Below are 23,183 nucleotides of genomic sequence, written 5' to 3' on the forward strand. Positions count from 1 at the left end.
GCTCTATTCCCTCACTGCCTTGAGGGCTGTTTCCCCTGAGAAGAAATAAGTAAATATGAAAAACCTGATAAATCCTGGCCGGCCCAAGCCCTGGGAACAAGTGTCAGGAAGCCCACACCCCTTACACTTGTGGAGGGGAGCTTTTAGTTGGTGGTTTTTGTGTTTTGTTTTGTTTTGTTTCGGTGTGAGATACTTCCCTGAAGCAGGGAAGCACACTGTCATTCCTTTACTTCCTTCCCAGCCCCTCCGTGGCCTCATCTCCAGCCCTCTCTTAGCGGTCTGAGAGAACCAGCTCCGGGCTCTACCTTCTTCCCTGGCTAGTTCCTGAACAATTTTACCTTCCTATAATTCTATATGATGAATGGGTCTGACAGGATAATAGGAGCTACATCCTATCTCCTGCATATAATGGAAAACCCAGGATGATATTGGCTTAAATATATAAGGGTTCATCTCTCTTGTAAAAGAAATCTGAAGGTAGCCAATCCAGAGTTAGTATGATGGGTCGATGGGGGAAGCTCCTCTGTCTTTCTGCTCTGCAGTACATGTTTCCAGCCTCAAAGTCACCTCAAGGTCCAACATGGCTGCTGGAGTTCCAGCCACCATGTCCACTTTCCGGGCAGTAGGAAGGAGGAAGGGCCAAAGAGGTACAGCTCCCAGGTTAACTGATTCACTTCAAGGGACTTTCTGAGAAGTCCCGTACAGCATTCTGTTTACATCTTGTGATCCGCCAGAATTCCTTTGGTGTTTGAATTGAAATTGCATTGAATTTATAACTCAATATGAGAAATGTTAGCACCTTAATATTTCAACTTCTGGAAAATTATCCCAAGCTACTTATACTTTTGAGATCAACTGTATTGTATCCATAGACCAAACTAGACAACTATCAAAGAAATACAATAAGAATGCCCACTGCTTGTTCTATGCACTAATATAGCTTTCAGAGCACTTTGCAATGAATGTATTATTTCATTTGATCTTTATAACAGCCCTATGTAATAAAATCATTAATCCTTTTTACCCGGTGAAGAAAATTAAACCTCAGAGAAGTTCGGTGACTTGCCCACAGTCACAGTGCATGAGTAGAAGAGGAGAGACTTAGCCAGTTTCCCAGTGTTCTTTCTACTGATTTCAAACTGCGTCCATCCCATCAGTAGATGCTGATACTTATCTTTTTTCTGTTCACAGAACTTTCTAAAAACATTTTGCTCCCTGGAGAGGAAAATATATCTGTCATTTTACGAACTGGGTGGACCTTAGAGAAGAAACTGCTAATGTTGTTGCGAGCATTAAGTGAAATAATAGATCTAAACCACAGTTTAGACGACACCTAGTACACGTGAAAAAGAAGCGATTGTTATCATTATAAAGTTAAAGCCCATCACTTGTGTATCCTGGAAATTTGTACCAGGCACTTTGCTAGGTGCCGGCACTAAGTAAGAAAACGGGGTTATGCACATGAAGTGGCCATGTCAACCAAGTTTATCCTAAACCACAGACAGGTCATCCATGCTCCACCCTGTCGCTCCCACTGCCACTGTTTCTACTTTGGTAGAGGCAGTTTTACAGAGTGGCCAAGACTGTGAGCTCAGAGGCTGATTTCCTGGGTAGGAATGCCTGCACCACCACTCCCTGGCTGCATGACCTTCGGCAAGCCATTTAACCCCTCACTGCCTCAGTCGTAAATGGGAATACGAGCAATAGTAGCTACATCTTAGGGTTGTTATGAGGATTCAAAGAATTTGCACAGGCAAAGCACATAGAGCTGGACTTGGCACGTAATACATGTTCGGTATTTCAGATATATATACACATGGATGGATGGATGGATAGATGGATAGATGGATAGATAGATAGATGGATAGATGGATAGATATCTGTTTTTTCTTAGTCTTGCAGGTACTGGCCACATTATATGATCTAGGAAGAAGAAAAGTCTAAGAAGGATTGTTAACCTCTCTTCCTGTCTGTCTCCATCTCTTTCTCTCCTGCAGGGCGAGCTCTTCCTGAACGACCAAACATGCAGAATTGTACAGCGGGAGCTCTTGTTTGACCTGGGTGTGGCCTATGGCATTGACTGTCTACTGATTGATCCCACCCTGGGAGGCCGCTGTGATACTTTTGCCACATTCAATGTCTCGGTCAGTCCTAAAAATACTACTCTTTTTGTAATAAGAGAACCTTGTACCAAAGAACAGCTCTCATGACAGAGCACGGACCCTGCTGTGAAACTGAGGGCTGGTCCTCAGTGAACCTAGGACCCAAAGATCAAAGGTCAAATGACAGTGTTCTTCAGATTCAGAATCCACAAGCATCTACCTAACCCTGCATGGCCTTGCACATTTTCATTTATCCAGCCAGCCACCCACCCATCTATTCCCTTTCCAACAGTTATTGGGTACCAACCAGGTGCCAGCTATTCTGCCAGTCATTTTCAAGCCCACCCGTCCATTCAGCTGTTTACTCATTCATTCAACAAACATCTTTTGAGCTTCTGCCAAATTAAGCCATATGAAATTGCCATATTTGACAGGGCGTGACTGCAAAAATGGAAATTTCATATGGTTCAATCTAATATTATACGCCACCCACACTGTCATTAATTTGCTCACTCATTAACAACATCGGTTGAACTTCAATCGTAGGCCCTGCACTGTATGACGCATTTCCACATTTCACACTCATTCATCCACACAGTACCATTTATTGAGTTTAGCTCCAATGCTCATCTTATCGCCACAACAATCCAATAATAGAAGTAGTTGTCATCACCTCTATCATGTAAATTTGGAAATTGAGTCTCAAAGAGGTGAAGTGACTTACATGGCAAAGGCTGTCGATTTTAATACATGGCAACTTGTAGATATTCATTGAATATTCCCAAAGTATTAGGATACCAGACAGCCAAAGAAGGAGATGAAGACCTAATTGTCTTTTCTGCTCTAGATATTGTGGCCTTCTTAACTTCCAAAGTATATTCACACACATTTTTTCAGTTCATCATTTTCTCTCACCAATCCCCTGAAGATCGAATGGCAGCAAGAATTATCATTCCTGCTGCACAGATCAGAAAACTAAAGATCAAAGAGTGTGATCGGCCAAAAGTATCACAGCTGATTTATAGTGGGACTGACACTTCCTCCTCATCTCCCACGGCTGTGGCACCACATGCCTACATGACACTGCCCTGGTCCACCTCTGCGTAACAGGGAACGTCAGTCTCAAAGAACTAAACCAAAGAGCTGAGGTCCCAGACAGACCTTCAGAATTCTTCATGGCAAAATCGGAGTGCGTTTGCTTTTATATCCTGGATCACAGCCAGAATCTTCATCAAGATTCAGTTCTTCGTTCACTCATCAAGGCATCAACCAGAGCATTTCCTTCTGTTTCCCAATAGTCTTGATTTTTAAGTGTTTTTTTTTTTTTAATCCTAGGGGGATTGTGGGAGCTGTGTCTATACTCCCAGCTGCCCAAGGTGGACGAAACCAAAGGTAATTATTAATGTGGTGATAATGTTTAGCGAGCTATAGGTTTGTTTCATTATCAGACCTCAATCTTCTGGTAGGTGTGAGCATGTGTGCATGTGTGTACTTATGGAGGTATGTTGTATAACTGTAATTTACGTCATTCTTTCAACGACCAGGCCAATGGGGTGAGAGATGAACATTCTTAACCCAGATAACCTGTCAACTCACCACTTGTCTTCTAAGAACTGTCTAAAAAAGTTATAGGATTATAGACCTCGAAGGGCATCAAAAAGTATTATAATGATAAAATAATGGCTTCATTTCGTTGGCCGTTATCCATGTCCCTGACTCCGTGCTGGGCCCTTTGTTTATATATCATTCCTATTCTTCATTCGAACATTCATACAAAACTATCATTACTTCCATTATGAAAAAAATGAGCCTCAGGAAGGGTAGGCAGTCAGCCAGCCTAAGGCCATACAGCTCATTAGGAGCAAAGCTAGGAGTTGAGCCCACAAAGCAATGCAAAACTGATGGTAAGCCAATGAAATTTATAGTCCACAGTTATGGGGTCAAATTCCAGTGAGGAATCTTCGGGAGATCACATAGTCTATACATTTTTGCCTCTGTAAAATGAAGCTAATAACAATTCCGTATATGGCTATTAATATACAGAGCCTAGCATATAGTAAGTGCTCAATGAATATTGGTTTTATTACTTATTACAAAGCCAGGTTCTTTCTACTCTACTAGTAAAGCCTTTAACAAAAGCACCCCTCCCAGATGGTTTTGGGGCCTTGCCACAGACCTCTCCCATAATAGAAAGCTACCTCTCCCCCACTCCTTCCCCAGGCAACCGCACCTTTTGCAAACACTCAAAAAGTCAGCCAGTCATTCTTCTTAAGACTGAGAGAAAATATTTCTCTATCTGCACCCTCCCTCATTGATTTACCTGTTTCCCCCAAGAAAACATTCCCTGTAAAGGCCATTGAGTCCCATTTTTCATTTGGGGAGTACCCGGATCCTCCACTGGGGGCGGACTAGAGCCCAAGTCCAGATGATGGTTCACTTCTTCCTTCAGGGTGTGAAGCAGAAGTGTCTGTACAACCTGCCCTTCAAGAGGAACCTGGAAGGCTGCCGGCAGCAGTGTGCCCTGGTGATACAGCTCTCCAGGTGCTGCAAGGGCTACTTCGGGAGAGACTGTCAGGGTGAGGGCACCTCCTACTACCCTGAGATTCCGAAAGGATCGTGCAATCATTGTGCAGCATTTGAAAGTTTTGAAAGTACCGAAATTATAAAGTATGTGTGTTGGAGGATGGGGGTGCATTTTTTCGAATGACAGTAAGATCCAAAAGCAATCATTCTGAAGAGTTGTGTAGCTTCCCTTCTACTTTTTTCTTTTGTCATATTTTGTTTTTTAGAGTTGACACTCTACTGTGCATGGATCATATCATGCTTTTTTGTTTACCATTATAGCATAAGACATTTCCCACGGTGCTAGAAACACCATATTTCATTTTGTACTATAGTCCATGATACTAATAAGCACACGAATTTAAATATATCTGGTAGAATTCTACCTTTGCAGGGTACTATACTAAGATGATATGTGTGGACAAAAAGAAAAAAAGAAAAAATGAAAAAAACAACCTATTATGGGATGTATAACACCCCCCCCTTAATTACCTCACCAGGAAAGGGCTCCTGGTCAAAGGGTATTTAGGCCCATTCTGAAACGCCTGTATCTAGATAAAACTGCTAACCAATAATATCAACAACAGCAGTGTAACAAATGTCATAGTACTTCCCGTCTGCCATGCATCGTTTTAAGTGAGCACACTAATTGAGTGCTACTTCTCATATATATCAAGAGCAACCCCCTAAGTAGATTACGTTGTTATCCCCATTTTACAAATGAGAAAATGGAGGCACAGGGAGGGGAAGAAGCAAACGCAGGGTCTCACAGCGTGTCCATAGAAGCCGTGATTTTAACTGCTATGCATACTCCGTTTACCCTGGACCAGTTGAGAAATTTCTGGGCTGGGAGTCCACACGATCACCCAGCCGCAGTGTGAACCATTCACAAAAATTAGTGCTATTATATTTTTCCAATGCTTTATCTTTTCAAAATGTTCGGTTGTACCTCATTTGATCCTATGTCACACATGGTATGGGTCAAGTGGGTACTATATCATTGTCATCATCATTGTGGTCTAGACTAGAGCTAAGAGAACTGAAGCTCAGAGAAAATTGATTATTCAAGCCAGAGTGACCCAAAGCCAGGTCTCCTGACCCCCAAAATACAGTGTCTGGTACAGTACATTGCCCTGCCAAGGTGAGATCCTATCAAATACATTTGAGTTCATGTCCTAAACATCATGATGCTATGTGTTGTAAAGGAGGTCAGAACCCACAACTGAGGAGGGGTAAACAGCATATTTACAAAGGCTGGGGAGACTGTTGAGTCTCTGTGGTTTCATCTCTTCCAGCCTGCCCCGGAGGACCGGACACCCCGTGTAATAACCGGGGCGTCTGCCTCGATCAGTACTCAGCCACTGGAGAATGTAAATGCAACACCGGCTTCAACGGGACGGCGTGTGAGCTGTGCTGGCCAGGGAGATTTGGGCCTGACTGTCAGCGTACGTAGTACCCACTGCCCTGTGCTTTTGCCTGTTCAGCTGTGTGCTCCCTTCATCCGCAACACCGTCCTAACCTGGAAGCACCCTTCTTCCCCTCTCTCCCAGCCTCCCACCTCCCATCTGCCTGCCCTTACATGCTTTTTCCCCTCCTTGGATGAATTCCCAGTTTCCATCCACTGAAAGGCTTCATCTCTAAAAGTAAAACTCACATCCCCTGTAGCCACCAAAGCAAGCTGTGGCTGAACAACATTCATTCATTCATTCATTCAATTATTCGACCAATGCATATTACTGAATTCTTATAAATATTGATAGATAACATGTATGGAGTGTCTACTGTGTGCCAGGTAGACACATTTTACCATTTAATATTTACAGCAGCCCTTTTAAGGTAGGTACTGTTATTATTCCCACTTAGCAGATGAGAAAACTGAGGCACGAAGAGGCTAAGTGACTTGCTCAAAAGCCAGGAATTGTTCTAAGGGGTGAGGATACAGCGGTGTCGGGAGGAGGCAGAAATCTCAGGTCTCAGAGAGAGTATATTCAAAGGGAGGGGACAGGTAAAAACTGCAGAAGCAAAAAATAGTCATAAAGAAACAGAAGCAGGTAAAGGGGATCGAGAAAGAAAGGCACTGTTTTAGAGGACGTCTCACCCAGGGGCAATTTGAGTAGAGACCTCGGAGAAGTGAGGGGACCGGGGTATCGACCACAGCTCTGTCCAAACTCACAGCAGCGCTGGGAATGTTCTATGACTCGGTTACCATCAGGAATGGTGGCTACTAGCCACCTGCGGCCATTGAGCACTCAAAATGTGTGACCGACTAACTGACTTTTAAATTTTAATTAGTTTAAATAGCCACATGTGGCGCGTGGCTGCTGTACCGGACAGTGCAGACGAGGGGAATGGCTTTCCTGGGAAGAGAGATGAGCAAGGGCCAAGGCCCTGAAGCAGGAGCCGCCTTGACATGCGAGGGACAGCAGAGAGGCCAGGCTGGCCGAGCGGAGTGAGCAAGGAAGAGGAAGAGAGGAAGGAAATGAAATCTGAATGTCGCAGGAGCCAGATTGCGTAGGAGCTTCCTGGCCTGAGAAGGATCCCTGGCATCTGTTCTGGGTGAAGCGCGGCCAGCAGCGGGTTGTGAAGGCAGGAGCGTCATAAGCAGATGAGAGGGCATGGCGGCCGCTGCCCTGGGGAGGGTACGCTGCAGGGGAGCAAGAGCAGAAGCAGGGTCACCTTCGGGGGAGCTAACGCGACAATCGAGGTGACAGCTGGTGCGGCCTTGGGCTAGGGTGGCAGTGCCGGAGGTGGAGAGAGGGAGAGGGATTGGTTCGTAGCTTGAAGATTTTACCGTTAAATCCGTTTCTCTGTTAGGAGAGCCAGGTAAGGCTGTTTCCCCTTTCTATACTGTCACGTACCCCGTCACATTCTCCACTTCTGTGTCTGTGACATGCCACATTTACGGTTACATGGTCAGTAGGCGGTTACTCCTAGACTGTAAGCTCCATGAGAAGGGAGACCGTATCTCATATGTTTTCCACTGTAACCTCATTTGCTAGCAGCATCTACCCCATGATAGCCACTGAATAAGATATTTTTTGAAGGTTTGAATGAATGAATGAAGTAGCATAAGCATGATGCCTCCCACACTGACAACATAGCTAGCCAACAGGTGGTGAGTGAGCTGGCTGGTTGGATTTCAACCCCTGATCGCTGATTTCTGATCATACTCCAATTTGCCTTACAGCCTGTGGCTGCTCAGACCACGGACAGTGTGATGAAGGGATCGCAGGCTCCGGGCAGTGCCTCTGTGAAGCAGGGTGGACAGGCCGCTTCTGCGACACTCAGGCAGGTCTGTCCTGGGCGTGGTCGGCCGCCAGTAGCACCAAGCTGCAGCAGACCCTGCTGAGAACATCCTGCTGCAGTTGAGGGGCCTGAGCAACACCCGAAAAAAAAGGAAAAGCTAACGCAGCAGGCGTTCCCTCTTCCACGTGGAAAAGATGACCTGGATATGGCCCAGGCATCGGGAGGTTTGGCGATTTGAAGGAAAAGTAGATGAAAAGATTTCATTCAAACCCTTGAAATCGGCATGCCGTCCTGGGCAACCATGGAAGGACCCAACTCAGGCAAAGAATATAGGATCAGCAGAAATGGGGGTCATGGCCCTGGGCCCAGATGAGCACAGACACACAGGCCAAGCGGTTCTGTAGGAAACACACAGCCTCGAAGCCCGGGGTTTGACCCCTGATTCTGCTACTTACCAGACGAATGGCCTTAGGTAACCCACCCCTTTTGAGCCTTGACACGCTCATCCTTAAAGGCAAGTGCATATTGCACGCTCCGCAGGGGGAGGATGGTTGTCAAGGGTCAAGGGTCATATTATGAAGTGCCCAGTGTGTGTGGGCACTTGGAAAGAGTAGCTGCCATTATCGTTTGTCATCATTATCATCGCCATAGTCTCAAGCCTTACTGAGTGGTCAGTGGTATAAATCATAACCAAAGCCCTGTGTTCTTTGGTCTGAGACGTGGAGGTTAAATTCTCCGAGCGAATTACTGTCATTTCATCCTCCTCGGGGTCAGAAGGGCAGGACTAAGCTCTTCCCATGGGCTTTGGCAACCTGAAGTTCCTGAATTCCAACAGTACCATTAACTTAGTTCCTCGGCCTCCCTTCTCCTCTTACCCTAATCCCTAACTGCCCCTCAGCTGCATGCTGCCTGTTGATGCGACAGCCCCATCTAGTTACAAAAGCCCCAGAGTTCTCCCAGACTTAGCGGTACCCTCAGAAGGCTGTGGAATTTCTGCTCCAATGTAACCCCTCTGTCCAGAACCATATTCCCTCAGGACCAGAGAGCTCATCTGCCAAATTCATCTTTGCTAACACATTTTGAGGTATCAATCAAGTTTTAATTGGTTTCCTCTAAAGATCACATATTTGCATTTTTATCTGATTAATTAACACTGCAGAAATGAGGTCTTAATATGAAGGAGTAATTCTCAGAATCTCCAGGCTGGGAGGGACCTTAGCAAATCACCCCAACCTCTTCAAACACAGTGGCAGGCCAGAGTCTTGGGATGACACCTTAGCTGGAGCCACCCTTCTCATCCCTACGCGGCGACCTTTGTCTTTGCAGTTCTGCCCCCAGTGTGCACACCTCCTTGTTCTGCTCACGCCACCTGTAAGGAGAACAACACGTGTGAGTGTAACCTGAATTACGAAGGAGATGGACTAACGTGCACAGGTGGGTCCCCTTCTCGCTCGCGAGTGAAACGGCAGCCAGGTGCAGGAGTGGAGTGGGACCCGGTCAGAATGCCTGGGCTCCATCCTGCCCGGGTCACTCAGTGATAACCTACCCTTTCTGGGTTTGCTATTAATGGGTTTGCTCATGCCAGAAGCGCCTGCTTCCCAAATCATGGTTTTGAAATTGCATTGCCAACTGCGATGTACTTTATGTCACAGTGTTTTTCTAACTATGAGTGATGCAGTCTTACTTCAAAAAATTCAGAAAACACATTACAATATTAAAAAAAACAACAGTTAAACTAATATATACTTTTACCACTCAGTGAGAACCACTCTGGACTTTGCAATGTCCATCTTCAGTGGTTAGGATTTTGATTCAGCCACACGCAGACCCAAATGGACAGTGTTATAAACAAGGCAGATGTTTAGATGTTATTTTTATCTCATATAACAGTTTGGCCGGAGGTATCCAGGGATACATAGTGTGTCACTCTGAAAGGTCATCTGAGAGCCCAAACTTCTATCTTCTTGCTCTGCCATCAATCACTTGACGGGGCCAAGATGGCTACTACCATAAACACATTTCAGGCAGCAGGATGGAGCCCTTTAAGGACACACCCAGTAATTGCTAAAATCCAGTCTGCTCTTTTCCCATTGGTTGGACCCTCATCATCTGTCACATCTAGCAGCAAGGGAGTCTGGGAAATGGTCTTTCACTGGGCAACCGTGAGCTAAAAATCTATTACTACATATAAAGGAGACAGTAGGTATTGGGAAAAGCTACCAGTCTTGGGCACAAGCACTTTCTTTTATCATAGATAAATATTCATATAGAGATATAGATTTTCTTTAAAAAAAAAAAAAAAGTGAGGTCTTGCTATACCTACTGTTTTGTAGTGTGCTACAGGTAGTCCAGAAGTGAGTCAGCACTTAACAGTGGCAGCAAAGACCCAGGTCTGTCTTTCTGCCCTGCCATCCTTAGGGCAAAGCCCTAAGGATAAGGGAGGCTCTCTCGGGGTTTCAAGTGGCTGCCATGTCTCCAGGCAAAAAGACAGGCAAGAGAAATCAGATGGCTTTTCAGCTACTCCTGAGGCTAGAGCTAATATATTACTGGATTAAAATTTGGAGGGTTTTGAAAACAAAGGTCCTAAGAGGCAGCATCACATAGCTGGGAAAGTATGGGCTTTGGAGTCAAACCAAACTGGGTGTAAATCTCAGCTCCGCCATGCTCTAGCCGTTTTCCCTGTCAGGTCAGCAAAGTTCTCTGAGTTTCCGTTTGTTCTTCTGACACAGGGGACAGAAGTGGACAGATGTCCTCAGGCCTGGTCTATAAGGGTACTAGCCACAGGGTATCAGTGTCGGCAAAGGCTGACACAGAGACCGCAGGGCATGGGGAGAGAAGGTGCTGATACGTTGGGGCCTGTTCACTCCCTTCGCGTCATGGTCCCGTGACCCATACTGCCCAGTCTGAAGCCCCAGCGACACAGTAGCTCACTGAGCCCTCTCTCCCCTGCTCTTGCAGTTGTGGATTTCTGCAAACAGAACAACGGGGGCTGTGCAAAGGTCGCCAAGTGCTCCCAGAAGGGCACAAAGGTGTCCTGCAGCTGCTCAAAGGGCTACAAAGGGGACGGCCACAGCTGCACAGAGATAGACCCCTGTGCGGACGGCCTCAACGGCGGGTGTCATGAGCATGCCACCTGCAAGATGACCGGCCCGGTGAGTCGCTCTTCCTCAGGAAATTTGAGCGCAGCGTCTTGTGCCTTGCTCAGCCTTGCTTCTCTGCTCCTCTTACCCTGCAGCCTCTTCCTGGGCATTCTTCCCATCTCGGTCTGTTTTTCATTAAGTGGGCAGGCTAAATGCAAGGTGATATTCGAAGCAATAAAAGGACATGAGACATCCACATAAAGCCTATTGTTTAGTTGATAGAAGTGTGCCAACACTAATTTCTCAGCTTTGACAAATGCACTGTGGTTATATACGTTGTTGACATTCGGAGAAACTGGGTAGAGAGTATATGGGAACTCCCTCTGCTCTCTGTGCACCTTTTCTAAACTCTAAAATCATTCAAAATAAAAAAGTGTATTAAAAAAAAACAAAAGCTGGTAAGAAACAGCAGGAAAAGTGCATGTTCGGGCACTCCCTCGAGTCTTTCTAGAATAGAATCAGTGCTCTGTGTGTTTATCTGGTGGGAAGAGAAGATGGTGGGGGGTAATGAAGGTCCCTGTGGTTATCAGCATGACATTATCAGTCTAGGCTCCTGCACTCACATGCTGTGTGGCCGGGGACCGACTGCTTAATCTCTCTGAGCCCCGTTTCCTCTTTTGCAACGTAGACCCTCTACAATTGTTGTGGAAATTAAATGAGATCATTCATTGATTCAACAAATGGTCTTCCAGCACCTACTATGCCTGGTCGTCACAGGGATGTGGCAATAAAAATCCTATATATATGACTGAGTCAAGGGAGGGGGCAGTGCTCAGTGCAGAAACAAATGTACAGGATGTGTCAGAGAGCACCAAGTCGGGGGGAACGTGATCGGGCCGATGTGATGGACCCGGCTGGGAGAGCTGCTTTATTCAGGGGGCATCCGGGAGGCTCTCTCTGGGGGAGCAGCTTTTGAGCTGAGACGTAAAGAATGGCATTTCATCATGAGCCTGTAACAATACAACACGTCCCACTGGACAAGAGAGATGATTATTCTTGGTCCCTCCACGTATCTCCTATGCTGGATGGTGGCCCGCGGAGCACTTGTGTGTCCTGGGATCCTAGAGAAAGGGCTCTCTATCTTTTCCTCTCTCCCCACAGGGCAGGAAGAAGTGTGAATGTAAAAGTCATTACGTGGGGGACGGGCTGGACTGCGAGCCGGAGCAGCTGCCCATTGACCGCTGCTTACAGGACAACGGGCAGTGCCACGCTGATGCCAACTGTGCCGACCTGCACTTCCAGGGTCAGTGTGGCTAGGGGCTGCTGCCCTAAGGCAACTCAGGCTTGGGGGAGGGGATCTGTGCAAGAGCAAAAGAAAAAAAAATTTTTAAGTATAATTTTTAATTTAATTTTTAAATTTTAATTTAAATTTTAATTTAAATTTTTAAAATGAAAAATAAAAAACTAGGGACCAAACAGCCCAAGCATTGGCCGGACCCGGGACCCAGGAGGCGGTGGGCCTCTGTAGTGGAGGGGCCGCATAAACTCAGAACTGGACCCTGAGCCACGCGAATCAGGAGGGAGGTCGAAGTTCGTCTCTCATGAATTTTCTTTGTTTTCTGCAAGTTGCGTAGTAACCCCTGCAACCAGTTGATTGGGACTGAATCTGAAGAGCAGCATAGTTTAGGGTTTAAATAACCAAAGAGGAAGCACCTGCTACATTCAGAAGCAATGTCTTAGCAACCGTTTTCATAGTAGCACATTAATTGGCATAGGCCCCACTCACTTGCAAGGATGATTTGAATATCTGATAATAAACTCACAGGCATAATGAAGCTAAGAAATACAGAGGTGCAGGCATTTGGGCATCTTTGAGGAAAGCCAAAAAAGGACCCAAACACTCGTTCTGAGCCAGGCCGAGGAGGGGCCTCAGAGGTTCAGAAAGCGATTCAGGGCACTGTATCTTACAGTCGATGGGATGTCTCTGACTAGGTTGGTTCTGCTTTACAGACATGATGGCTTTAGTGAAGCAGTTTTTACACATTTAAATAATAACTGCTGACTTAATACCTGTTAGGCACTGTCTTAGTCCATCGGGGCTGCTGCAGTAAAGTACCATAGAGTGGGTGGCTTATAAACAACAAATTTATTTCTCACAGTTCTCAAAGCTGGAGATCTGAGATCAGGATGCCAGCCCGTAGGATTCCAGTGAGGGCATCTTCTAGGTCGCAGACTGCCAGCTTCTCATTGTGCCTTGCATGGCAGAAGAGGCAAGGGAGCTCTCTGGGGTCCCTTTTATAAGGGCACCAATCCCATTCGTGAGGGCTCCACCGTCACGACCTCATCACCTCCCAAAGCCCTCACCTCCTAACACCATCCCACTGGGGGTGAGGATTTCAACATATGAATATAGGGGGGACACAAACATTCAGTCCATCACATATATCAAGTCCTAAGGCCCCTCGGATTTCTTTGAGAGATGAGATAGAGGATGAGTATTAGCAGAGAACATACCTAGGGTATATAACATTGTCTGCTTTCAAGGAGATGCCCGACGTAGTTGACGAAATTTTTATCATGCCAGGAGAAGAAAGTAATAAGACAGAAGACAGCAATTTGTCTGATGCTGATGATGCAAGTGACATGAGAGAGAAAATTAGACAAAAATTGAAAGCAGGGACTCGAACAGATATTTGCACACCCATGTTCACAGCAGCATATTCACAATAGCCAAAAGGTAGAAACAACTCAAATGTCCATCCACAAATAAATGTACTATATCCATGCAGTGGGATATTATTCAGCTTTGAAAAGAAATGAAATTCTCATACACGCTATATCATGAATGAACCTTGAAAACACCGCCCTACCTAAAGTAAGCCAAACGCAACAGGACGAATTGATGATGCGACATATAGAGACTCGGTAGATTGTCTTCCACTTTAAAGTGCTTCAAAGTCCTTCGCAGGAAGTACTGCCAACCAGGCAGGCTGACCTGGGCGATTCCTCACCTTCCCCTGCCAGATTCCACCGTTGGCGTGTTCCATCTTCGCTCCCCACTGGGCCAGTACAAGCTGACCTTTGACAAAGCCAAAGAGGCCTGTGCCAATGAAGCTGCAACCATGGCAACCTACAACCAGCTGTCCTATGCTCAGAAGGTGGGTCCCCAGTTAGCGGCACCATGCAGGCAGAGTCTGCTGGGAGGAGCTGCAGGGTCTGCTGGGAGGAGCTACGTGCTCTTCTTACCATGGGGAGACTTAGGCTGTTGCCTTCTTGGACGGGGGTGCAGGAAGCTCCTGGAGCTGTAATGATTTGTCACGTCCTTTAGGTGTCTATGATGCGAAGGGCAGTTTGTTGATGTTACTGTCCATCCTTATGACATCCCTGGAGGTACAAATAGGGCAACCGAGACCCTGAAAAGTTAAGTAATGTGCCCAATGTCACCCAGATAAGAAGTGCCAGATCCAGTATTCAAATGTGCCCTGACTCCAAAAGTCTTTTTTCTACCATGACATCCAACTGCCGAGACAGAGGCACAGAATGAGAGTGCATTGCTCACAGCTGAGAACCGGAAAGAGATCAGTAACCACGAGCCTCGGATCTCCCTGAACTCACAAAGCAGTCAAATTTCTCTGAAATAGCTGGAGCTCTCTGTGTCTGGAGGGGCTGTGAAGTGGATTGCCCCAGCTCAGCCACAGCCAGGCAGGAAATGGAGCTCTGGCCAGCGCTGCTCTCTCGGTCCCTAAAACCAGAAGCCCTGCCTACTGGGAAGGGCCAGCACCTAGAAGGTACCTGCTAGTGACTGCCTACTGGGTGCAGAGAAGGTGGCTGCCTACATGGTATGTTTTAGCGCTCTTCTTTCAACCTCCATCACTACCAAATCTTTCCACTTTTCTTCAGACCTGACGTTTCTTTACCAAGGAGCAAACCCTTTGATGCCAGAACCAGCATCTTTGAGGGTCTGAATTTCTGTTCTCCTGCTCGTTGGTTGTTTGGCCTGGATCAAGCCATTACAACCTGTGTGCTACTTGGGATGTTTATAGGAGGACTAACGGTGTTAGGGCACAGTGACTGGCACACAGTAGGAACTCAGTTTTTAAGAGTAAGAGCTCTAGAGTAGACTACCTGGGTATGAATCTCAGGGCTGTGTGACTTGGAGCAAGTTACTTAACTCTTCTTTGCCTCAGTTTCCCCAATAATATGATAGGGTTTTTTTTTTTTAAGTTCCTATCTCAAAGTCTTGATGTAAGGGTTAAAGGTGTTGACACATGAAAAGCCCTTGCAATAGAACCCAGCCCAGAATAAGCTCTCAATGAGTGTTATGGTGATGATGATGATGGTGGTAATGATGGTGATGATGATGACAATGATGATGGTGATGACAGTGAGGATGATGATAATGGTGGTGATGGTGACGAAAGTGATGATAATATTGGTGATGATCAGTAGGGCTCTATCAAGTCACAAGCAGAAGACTTTGCACTCAGGGTTAAATGGCTGATAGCAAATCCTTAAGAGCGGAGAAAAGAGAAATGAGTGTGAAGGATTCAGGCACTTATAAGAAAGAGAAGACACCACTTTTGTTTATCCAATGGCTTAATCACAAAAACTTAATGAGCACCTACTATGTTTCAGGCATAGGGACACAGTAGGCAAAATGAGACTCCATAGAGTTTACAGTCTGATGGAAGAATCCAACGTTAACCACAGGAACCCACAACCAATATGAAATTGCAGCTGATCTGTGGCCACGTGTGTCCCTACAGGCCAAGTACCACCTCTGTTCGGCAGGCTGGCTTGAGAGTGGGCGGGTCGCCTACCCCACAGCCTATGCCTCCCAGAACTGTGGCTCCGGTGTTGTTGGGATAGTGGACTATGGACCAAGAAACAACAAGAGTGAGATGTGGGATGTCTTCTGCTACCGGATGAAAGGTAACTGCCCCAGCTACACTTCAGGTTCCAGGCCATGAGGCTGCTGAGGAATCCTCATCCTGGCCAGCCAATCTCCCAGGCTGAGCTTGGCAGCCCAGATCCCTGCCTCACTGTGGTGCAACCCCATATGCTCCTGCCTTCCAGATGTGAACTGCACCTGTAAGGTGGGCTACGTGGGAGATGGCTTCTCGTGCAGTGGGAATCTATTGCAGGTCCTGATGTCCTTCCCCTCACTCACAAACTTCCTGATGGTACGTACCATGTCTGCTCGCTTTCACCTCAGAGAGGGGAGTCCTGGAATGAAGGCGAAGGCTCACGGTCATGGTTAAGAGCATGGGCACTAGACCACATGGTCTGAATTTGAAGCTTGGGTTTGCCACTTGTTGCGTTACCTTAAAGTTACGTTTCTCTCTGGGCCTTAATTTCCTCATCTGTAAAATGGAGATAATGATAGCACCAGCCTCATAGGGTCATTGTGATAATTAAATGAGTTAATATTTATAAAGTGCTTTAGACCTGTGGCCAGCACATGGAAAATGCTATATTGACGTTAGTAGTAGTATTATCTCTATTTGCATCTAGATCAGCTTAAAAGTCTGATCTACAGAAATGAGACGCTCTTGTGTCTTCATGGGCAGGGTGGGACACAGTGAGCTAACTAAGCCTCCTTGGTAATCACCCAGTGAACCAAATTACCAACATGATGTCAGCTTGCATTTTGCACTGCACTTAAAAGTCACTTCGATATTCTGCAAGTTGTGTCTGATGGAGAGGAAGCCCTCTTCATTGGAGAAGGATTTGTTATCGACTGATCTAAGAACTGAGCTAATAATAACAATAACAAGAATAGGTAACATTTCTTGAGCATCTACTTTGCACTGGGCACCATACTGAGCCCTTGCAGAGAGTACTTTTCACTCGGTCCACAGAACGTAAGCTCTGTAAGGGAAAGGGTCTTCTCTGCTTGTGGCTGGCATATAGTAGGTGCTCAGTAAATACCTGTTAGAAGGAATAAATCCTCATGCAACCTTAAAAGGTCACTTCCATTCCCATTTTGTAGACAAAGAAACTGAGACTTAGCAAGGTCAAGGACACACCCAAGGAACGTGGACTAGGCATAAATATAGGGCTTTCAGAATCAAGGCAAAAGTTAGGAAGAGAACCCCAAAATGGTGAGTCATTGTTCACAGACCAAAGGTCTCAACCTAACTGGTATAAAAATCAGGATTACCGTAAATATTCTAAAGAAAATCACCCAAACCAACATTTCTATGTGGGAGCTTGTGGCAGCATTTCAGAGAAAAGTCAATATCAGAATGAAACGCACTGGCTGTTTGTCCTTCAGCAAATTAATTTCTCATGGCATTAGTAGTCCTGTCTGCACAATGACGGAGTTGAACTGGGTAGTGCGATTTCTTAAAATTTGTTCAGTGAGTATTTCTTGAGCACTTACTGTGTGATTGACATGTCAGTGAACAAAATAAACCCATAAAATAAACAGAATAAGCAAGTAAATAATATTGAATGCTAGAAGGCAATACATACTGTGGGGGGGGAGGAAAGCAGAGCAGAGAGGCAGGGTGGGCGGGGGAGGGGTGCCACAGGCTTCCTGTTTTGCATAAAACGAAGAGGGAAGGCTTAGTGAGAAGGTGACATCTGAGTAAAGTGTGGACAGAGGAGAGGGAGTTAGCCATGCAGATCTGGAGAAAGAATGTTCCAGGCGGAAGGCACACCCAGGCAAAGGATGAACGGCGGGAGTGTGCCAGGCAAATTGGAGAAAGAGCAGAGAAGCCAGCATGGCTGGAGCAGAGTGAGTGAGAGAGAGGGCAGCTGGGCACAGGGTCAGGGGGCAGCAGTGCCCAGGTGGTTAGGGCCCCGTGGGCCCTTTTAAGGACACTGATGTTTCCTCTGAGCCAAGCCAGGGACATCGCAGGGTTTTGACAAGAGGAGACTCAAGATTTGACTTACCATTTCCAAGAACTACGTGGCCTACCATGTTGAGAATGGTCCGTGATGTGGCTGTGACTGGAGAGCCTGGGATTCTTTGAGGAAAAGTCCACCCGAAACCCCCACAGAGCAGTCAGAAGAGACAGCGCAAGAGAGAGGCTTATGTCAGGAATATGACCAGACGTGATCCTCTCCAGCCACCGCTGTCCTTACACTCCAGAGCTGGCGCATCTGATGGCTTCCTTCCTCCCCGCAGGGAGTGCTGGCCTATTCCAACAGTTCAGCCAGAGGCCGGGCGTTTCTGAAACACCTGACCGACCTGTCAATTCGCAGCACTCTCTTTGTGCCACAGAACAGTGGGCTGGGGGACAATGAGGTGAGTCGGGTCCCTGGCACCTGTGCCGTAGACTAGCACTTCTGCACAGAAGCAGTTACCTGCCACCACAGTGATGCTGTGTCACAAGCCACCCCAAAACTCAGTGCTGGCTGCACATTTACTGAGCTTACACCTCTGCAGATCAGCTGGAATGCCTCCGGTCTTGGCCAGGCAGGCTCACCTGTCCGAGGTGGGCTGGCTGGCAGCTGACCTAGGCTGGCCTGGCTGGGGCTCTGCTCCACAGGGCTCATCCTCCACCAGGCTAGCCCGGGCGTTCTCATGGTGATGGCAGGCAGGGGTGAGAGCAAGCCTGGTCTGGCCAGTCCCATCTGGTCACATTTGCTAATATGCCGCTGGCCCAAAAAGTCACATGGCTGAGCCCAAAGTTCGAGTGGGAGGCTTTCAGAGTTACATGGCAAAGGGCGAGGCTATCTAGGCAGGGGTGAAGAACCAGGGTCCCTGATGCAACTGGTCTGCCACACCAGACTTCATCACGTCATGGCACACAGGAACTGGCAGTGTTTACTCGGCCCTTCCATGGCTGGCCTGTAGGCTCTGACAGCCCCAGGCCCTACCCACCCCTCACCCCCGATGGCTGAGTGGAGCAACACCTCTGCCCTCTTGTTACCCTCTCAAGACCCAGTTCTCCCAGGACACCATCGGGAAGCTCCGCTTAGATCATAAAGATGACTTTCAGTGCACATCCTAGCAAGAGATGAGCCTCTCACGTGGCCCAGACAACCAAAAGCCTGAAAAACACTTGACATTTCCTGATCTCCACATGGAGGCAGAAAAGCCAAGGCCATGCGAAGTGACTTTTTTTTTTTTTTCCTGCGTTACTCTTCATCTGGCCCTTCAGAACGATCTTGTTTTTCTCCTTTCCTCGCAGACGCTGTCTGGGCGGGACATTGAGCACCACTTCGCCAATGTCAGCATCTTTTATTACAGTGACCTCGTCAATGGCACCATCCTGCGAACTAGGCTGGGAAGCCAGCTGCTCATCACCTCCAGCCAGGATCAGGGCCAACTGGTATGAAAAGTCTTCTGGGCTTATTAGGAAAACCGGAACTAATCTATGCCAACTCTTTTAATGGGAAAGTACACTCTTAACCTGCGTTTAGTGGATGGTATTGGCTGCACCCCACACTAACGATTAGGGCACCCTTACCTCTTGGAAAATAAGCCTCTGGTGATGACCAGTCTCCGAAGCCGGTAATGAGGGACTGTAAATGAAACCCCCTTAGAGCTGTTCGATTCTCTGCCTTCGTTTCTGTCAGACTATCAGCCTATCCCAGGCACTGACGTGTAAGCCTTGAAGTAAATGACCCTCCTCTGAAAACCACTTCCGCCACTTGCTAGCCTTAGGAACTTAGACAAGTTATCCAACTTCTCCGTGTCCCGATTTCCTCATCTTAAAGATGGGAATGACGGTGACGTGCGGATGATGTTGACAATGGTGGTGGCGATGACATCGGCGACAGTGGCGGCAGTGATGGCAATGGTGATGAGGGCGATGGCGATGTTGGTGATGATGTTGGTGATGAGGGCGATGGTGATATTAATTTTGATAATAGTGATGGTGGTGATGCTGTTAATGATGGTGATGGTGTTGATGTCGAGATGATGGCGGCAGTGATGCTATTAATGGCGATGGTGATGATTATGATTATTCAGATGGTGGTGGTGGTGGTGGTGAGGGCGGTGGTGATGATGATGGTGATTTTGGTATCAGAATTGATGCTGAGCGTGGTGGTGATGATGAGCCTGACAACCTTGATGTCAGAATCATAGGCGCTTTGTGTGGATTCAGTGATTCGAGGCTTACGACATGAAAGAATAGTGCCTGGCACGTACCAAATGCTAAGTATGATTTTTTTAAATTTTTACCTAATAAAAGATTTTTACTATGGAGGATCAGTGGTTTAGACCAGCGCTTCTCAAACTTTAACAGGCACTTGAATCACCTGCAGATTTGTTTAAAAGCCGGTTGTACTTAAGCAGGTGGAGTGTGGGGCCTCAGGTTCTGCATTTCTAATGAGCTGTGAGGTGATTGGATCATGCTTTCATTAGCAAGCATTAGAGCACTTAAAAATCTCTTTCTGACAGTGTGCTGTGACATTCAGAGCAGTGGATCTGGAGTCCAGGGGCTTGGGGTTCGCCACTTACTTCCTCGGTGACCTTGGATTAACCCTTTTCCTCCTGAACCCTCATATATCAGACAAGGGGGCTGGACGAATTACCCCTTCGGTTCTCTGCAGTTCTTAGATCACGTTGCTGGCACAAGGACGACTAATGTGTTCTGGTTGCCCTGATAGTGAAGGTGTCACCACTGACAGGAAGTGGGCTGCCTGTCAGTGAAGACAGGCCTGAAACCCAGGCTCCAAGATCTAAAGCACAATGAACAACTTCCCTCCACCCGGGGAGAAAGAGCCTGATGACCACAGATCTTCAGCCCTCCTGTTTCCCTAGGAGACCAGGTTTGTCGATGGAAGAGCCATTCTGCAGTGGGACATCTTTGCCTCCAATGGGATCATTCATGTCATTTCCAGGCCTCTCAAAGCGCCTCCTGCCCCAGTGGTGAGTATCCAGGGCTCCTGGAGAGGCGCCAGCAGGAGACTGATGTCCACTGCCCAGGAGGCAAACTGTTGCTGGAAGCCCTGTCGACCCTCCTCCCCTGGGAACTGGAGGAGCCTCCCCGACCCGTGGCAGCTGGCCTTGGGGATGCCTGGCCCTGCTTCTCCCACCCCTATTCCTTCGCATTAGCAACGCAATATCTGTCACCATTAATACTTGAATGAAAGGGGCAGGATGGGCCATGAAGAAGCCACCGGAAGAACTGGAAAGCCTGAGCCCCTCCCCTTCACAGCTGTGTGATCTTGGACAAGTCCCAGAACTTCTCTGAGCCCCATTTTTCTTACCTGCAAAATGAGGGTCATAATGCCTTCCTTGCTGGGTTCTTGAGAGGACTAGGGGTTAAGGGAAAATAATTAGGACAGTTCCCAGCACATGGTACATGCTATATGAGTTGGGTGGTTGGTTGGTGGTGTTGGTATCTAACTTTGTTCTCAAGGTGTGAGGGAGGGGTGAGCACAGCAGGCCGCTGGGAGGTTCCATAGCATAGTAGTCGAGTGCATACACTCCAAAGCCAAGCTGGCTTCGAAGCCCGCCTCTGCCACTCACTGGCTGTGTGGTATGAGGCAAGTGCTTAACCTCCCTGTGCCTCCGTTCTCCTATATAAAAATGGAAACGACAATAACTGTTCTTATCTCTTTGGGCTACTATATGCTCAAATGGATTCTTTCATATAAAGGGCTTAAAAGAGATACTGGCAGTAGGAAGAATAGATACATGTTAACTATTTTATCATCATTTTTATTCCAACTTGCTCCAAGATGCCCCAGCCCAGCAAGAATGCGGTAGGCTCCGGAAAGCATAGCTCTTTGGGGCAGTCAGCAGTTTTAGGTATCGACCCCTCCCCTTTCTGTGTTCAGACTGCAGTCCACACTGGCTTGGGGACGGGGATATTCTTTGCCATCACCCTGGTCATTGGTGCCGTCGCTTTGGCTGCATATTCTTACTTCCGACTCCACCGGAGAACGACTGGCTTCCAGCGTTTTGAGGTAGGAGGATTCACGAGACGGGTGCCCACCATGATTGGCTTGGGCTTCAGGACTGATTCTGAGGTGGGGGACAGGGTTGGGGACCCACACAGTGAGGCCTCACGCTGCAGCCAGCGAAACATAATGCCTATTTGTTTGAATTTGAAACGTTTCACCCTATTAGAACTGTTGAGCCTCTATCTGGACTGTAGGGTGACCCCTGGGGACCTGGCCCTCCCTCTCCTTGCACTGCCCCCTCCAGACATGCCGGGTAAAGACCGCAGAGCCCCCAGGCATCCCTTCCCATCCTTCTAGCAGATAGGCTGCCTATTGACATGCTCCAGGGGCGAATCTCAAAAATATCGTTTTTAGCACAAGTGTGCACGCTGTTGAATCCCTTTTAAATTAAGTTCGAGGGCAGGCAGAACCGCTCCCAGGTGATAGAAGTCAGAATATCAGTTACCCCTGGCGGGATTGGGTGCTGGGGGTCCAGTGACTTGAGAGCATGGGCCATGGAAATGCCCTATATGCTGATTCGGGCAGTGGTCACACCTGGGTGGGAATATTAAGAGGTCACTGAGCCGAACACTTAAGATGGGTGCATGTTACTACATGTGAATCAGATCTCGACGTACGATTAAAGTTCCCGAGGTGGAGGTGCGGGCGGGACTTGCTTTACCTGCTGACTTGGATGAGCTGCTCCTGCCCTGGGGACATCCTGGCTCTCAGCCCCAGTGCTTGTCTTTTGAGCAGTCAGAAGAGGATATTGACGTCACAGCCCTTGGCAAGCGCCAGCCCGAGAACATCTCGAACCCCATGTACGAAAGCGCAACCTCGGCTCCCCCAGAACCTTCCTACGACCCCTTCACGGTGAGTGTGCTTTCTTACCTCGGGACGGGGCCAATTGGGGTGCAAGGAAGGATGTCTCGCAGCAAATCTCAGGGGACAGCGTCGCACCAAGAAAAGCTCACTTCTAGAACGTTATCTCGGGGCAGTAAGCCTACAGGCAGTCGTGGTATTGCAAGCGGAGTGTAGCCACCTCTCATGCAGTGCTCCTGGCTTCTTTCACGTGGGCGGCTGAAGCCTCCGACAATTAGAGGCAGGGGTGAACCAGGGATTGCCCCACCCAACCGCATGACCAGGCGACATGTCACAAGGAGGAGAAATGGGCTAAATTCCGCCACAAACATTTATGAGGTAGCCATGGCAAAGTAAGACATAAAGCCTTAAAAAGAGGGTGTTTCCTTTAGTTGCACTTAGAGTTATGTTTACATTGCTGGCCAGGAGGGTTCTGCCCGTGCGTCAGCGGCTGCTTGCTCTCGGAGCTCCGGTCCTTTGA

General features: G+C 47.5%; 1 protein-coding gene across 1 annotated transcript in view; it reads left to right on the forward strand.

Moving 5' to 3' along the window:
• Positions 1 to 23,183, forward strand: part of STAB2 (stabilin 2) — a 129,707-nt gene that overhangs the window by 100,398 nt on the left and 6,126 nt on the right. Inside the window, exons 53-68 of the mRNA XM_036237372.1 lie at positions 1,998 to 2,144; positions 3,438 to 3,494; positions 4,552 to 4,678; positions 5,960 to 6,109; positions 7,852 to 7,956; positions 9,237 to 9,344; positions 10,869 to 11,062; positions 12,152 to 12,293; positions 14,015 to 14,148; positions 15,757 to 15,922; positions 16,067 to 16,173; positions 18,126 to 18,245; positions 19,135 to 19,275; positions 20,715 to 20,822; positions 21,737 to 21,865; positions 22,598 to 22,714. Coding sequence (XP_036093265.1) covers positions 1,998 to 2,144; positions 3,438 to 3,494; positions 4,552 to 4,678; positions 5,960 to 6,109; positions 7,852 to 7,956; positions 9,237 to 9,344; positions 10,869 to 11,062; positions 12,152 to 12,293; positions 14,015 to 14,148; positions 15,757 to 15,922; positions 16,067 to 16,173; positions 18,126 to 18,245; positions 19,135 to 19,275; positions 20,715 to 20,822; positions 21,737 to 21,865; positions 22,598 to 22,714 — 2,052 coding nt within the window. The remainder of the gene's footprint in view (positions 1 to 1,997; positions 2,145 to 3,437; positions 3,495 to 4,551; positions 4,679 to 5,959; positions 6,110 to 7,851; positions 7,957 to 9,236; positions 9,345 to 10,868; positions 11,063 to 12,151; positions 12,294 to 14,014; positions 14,149 to 15,756; positions 15,923 to 16,066; positions 16,174 to 18,125; positions 18,246 to 19,134; positions 19,276 to 20,714; positions 20,823 to 21,736; positions 21,866 to 22,597; positions 22,715 to 23,183) is intronic.

The sequence above is a fragment of the Rousettus aegyptiacus genome, unplaced genomic scaffold, assembly GCF_014176215.1.
Source record: "Rousettus aegyptiacus isolate mRouAeg1 unplaced genomic scaffold, mRouAeg1.p scaffold_m13_p_2, whole genome shotgun sequence".
NCBI classification, from domain to species: Eukaryota; Metazoa; Chordata; class Mammalia; order Chiroptera; family Pteropodidae; genus Rousettus; species Rousettus aegyptiacus.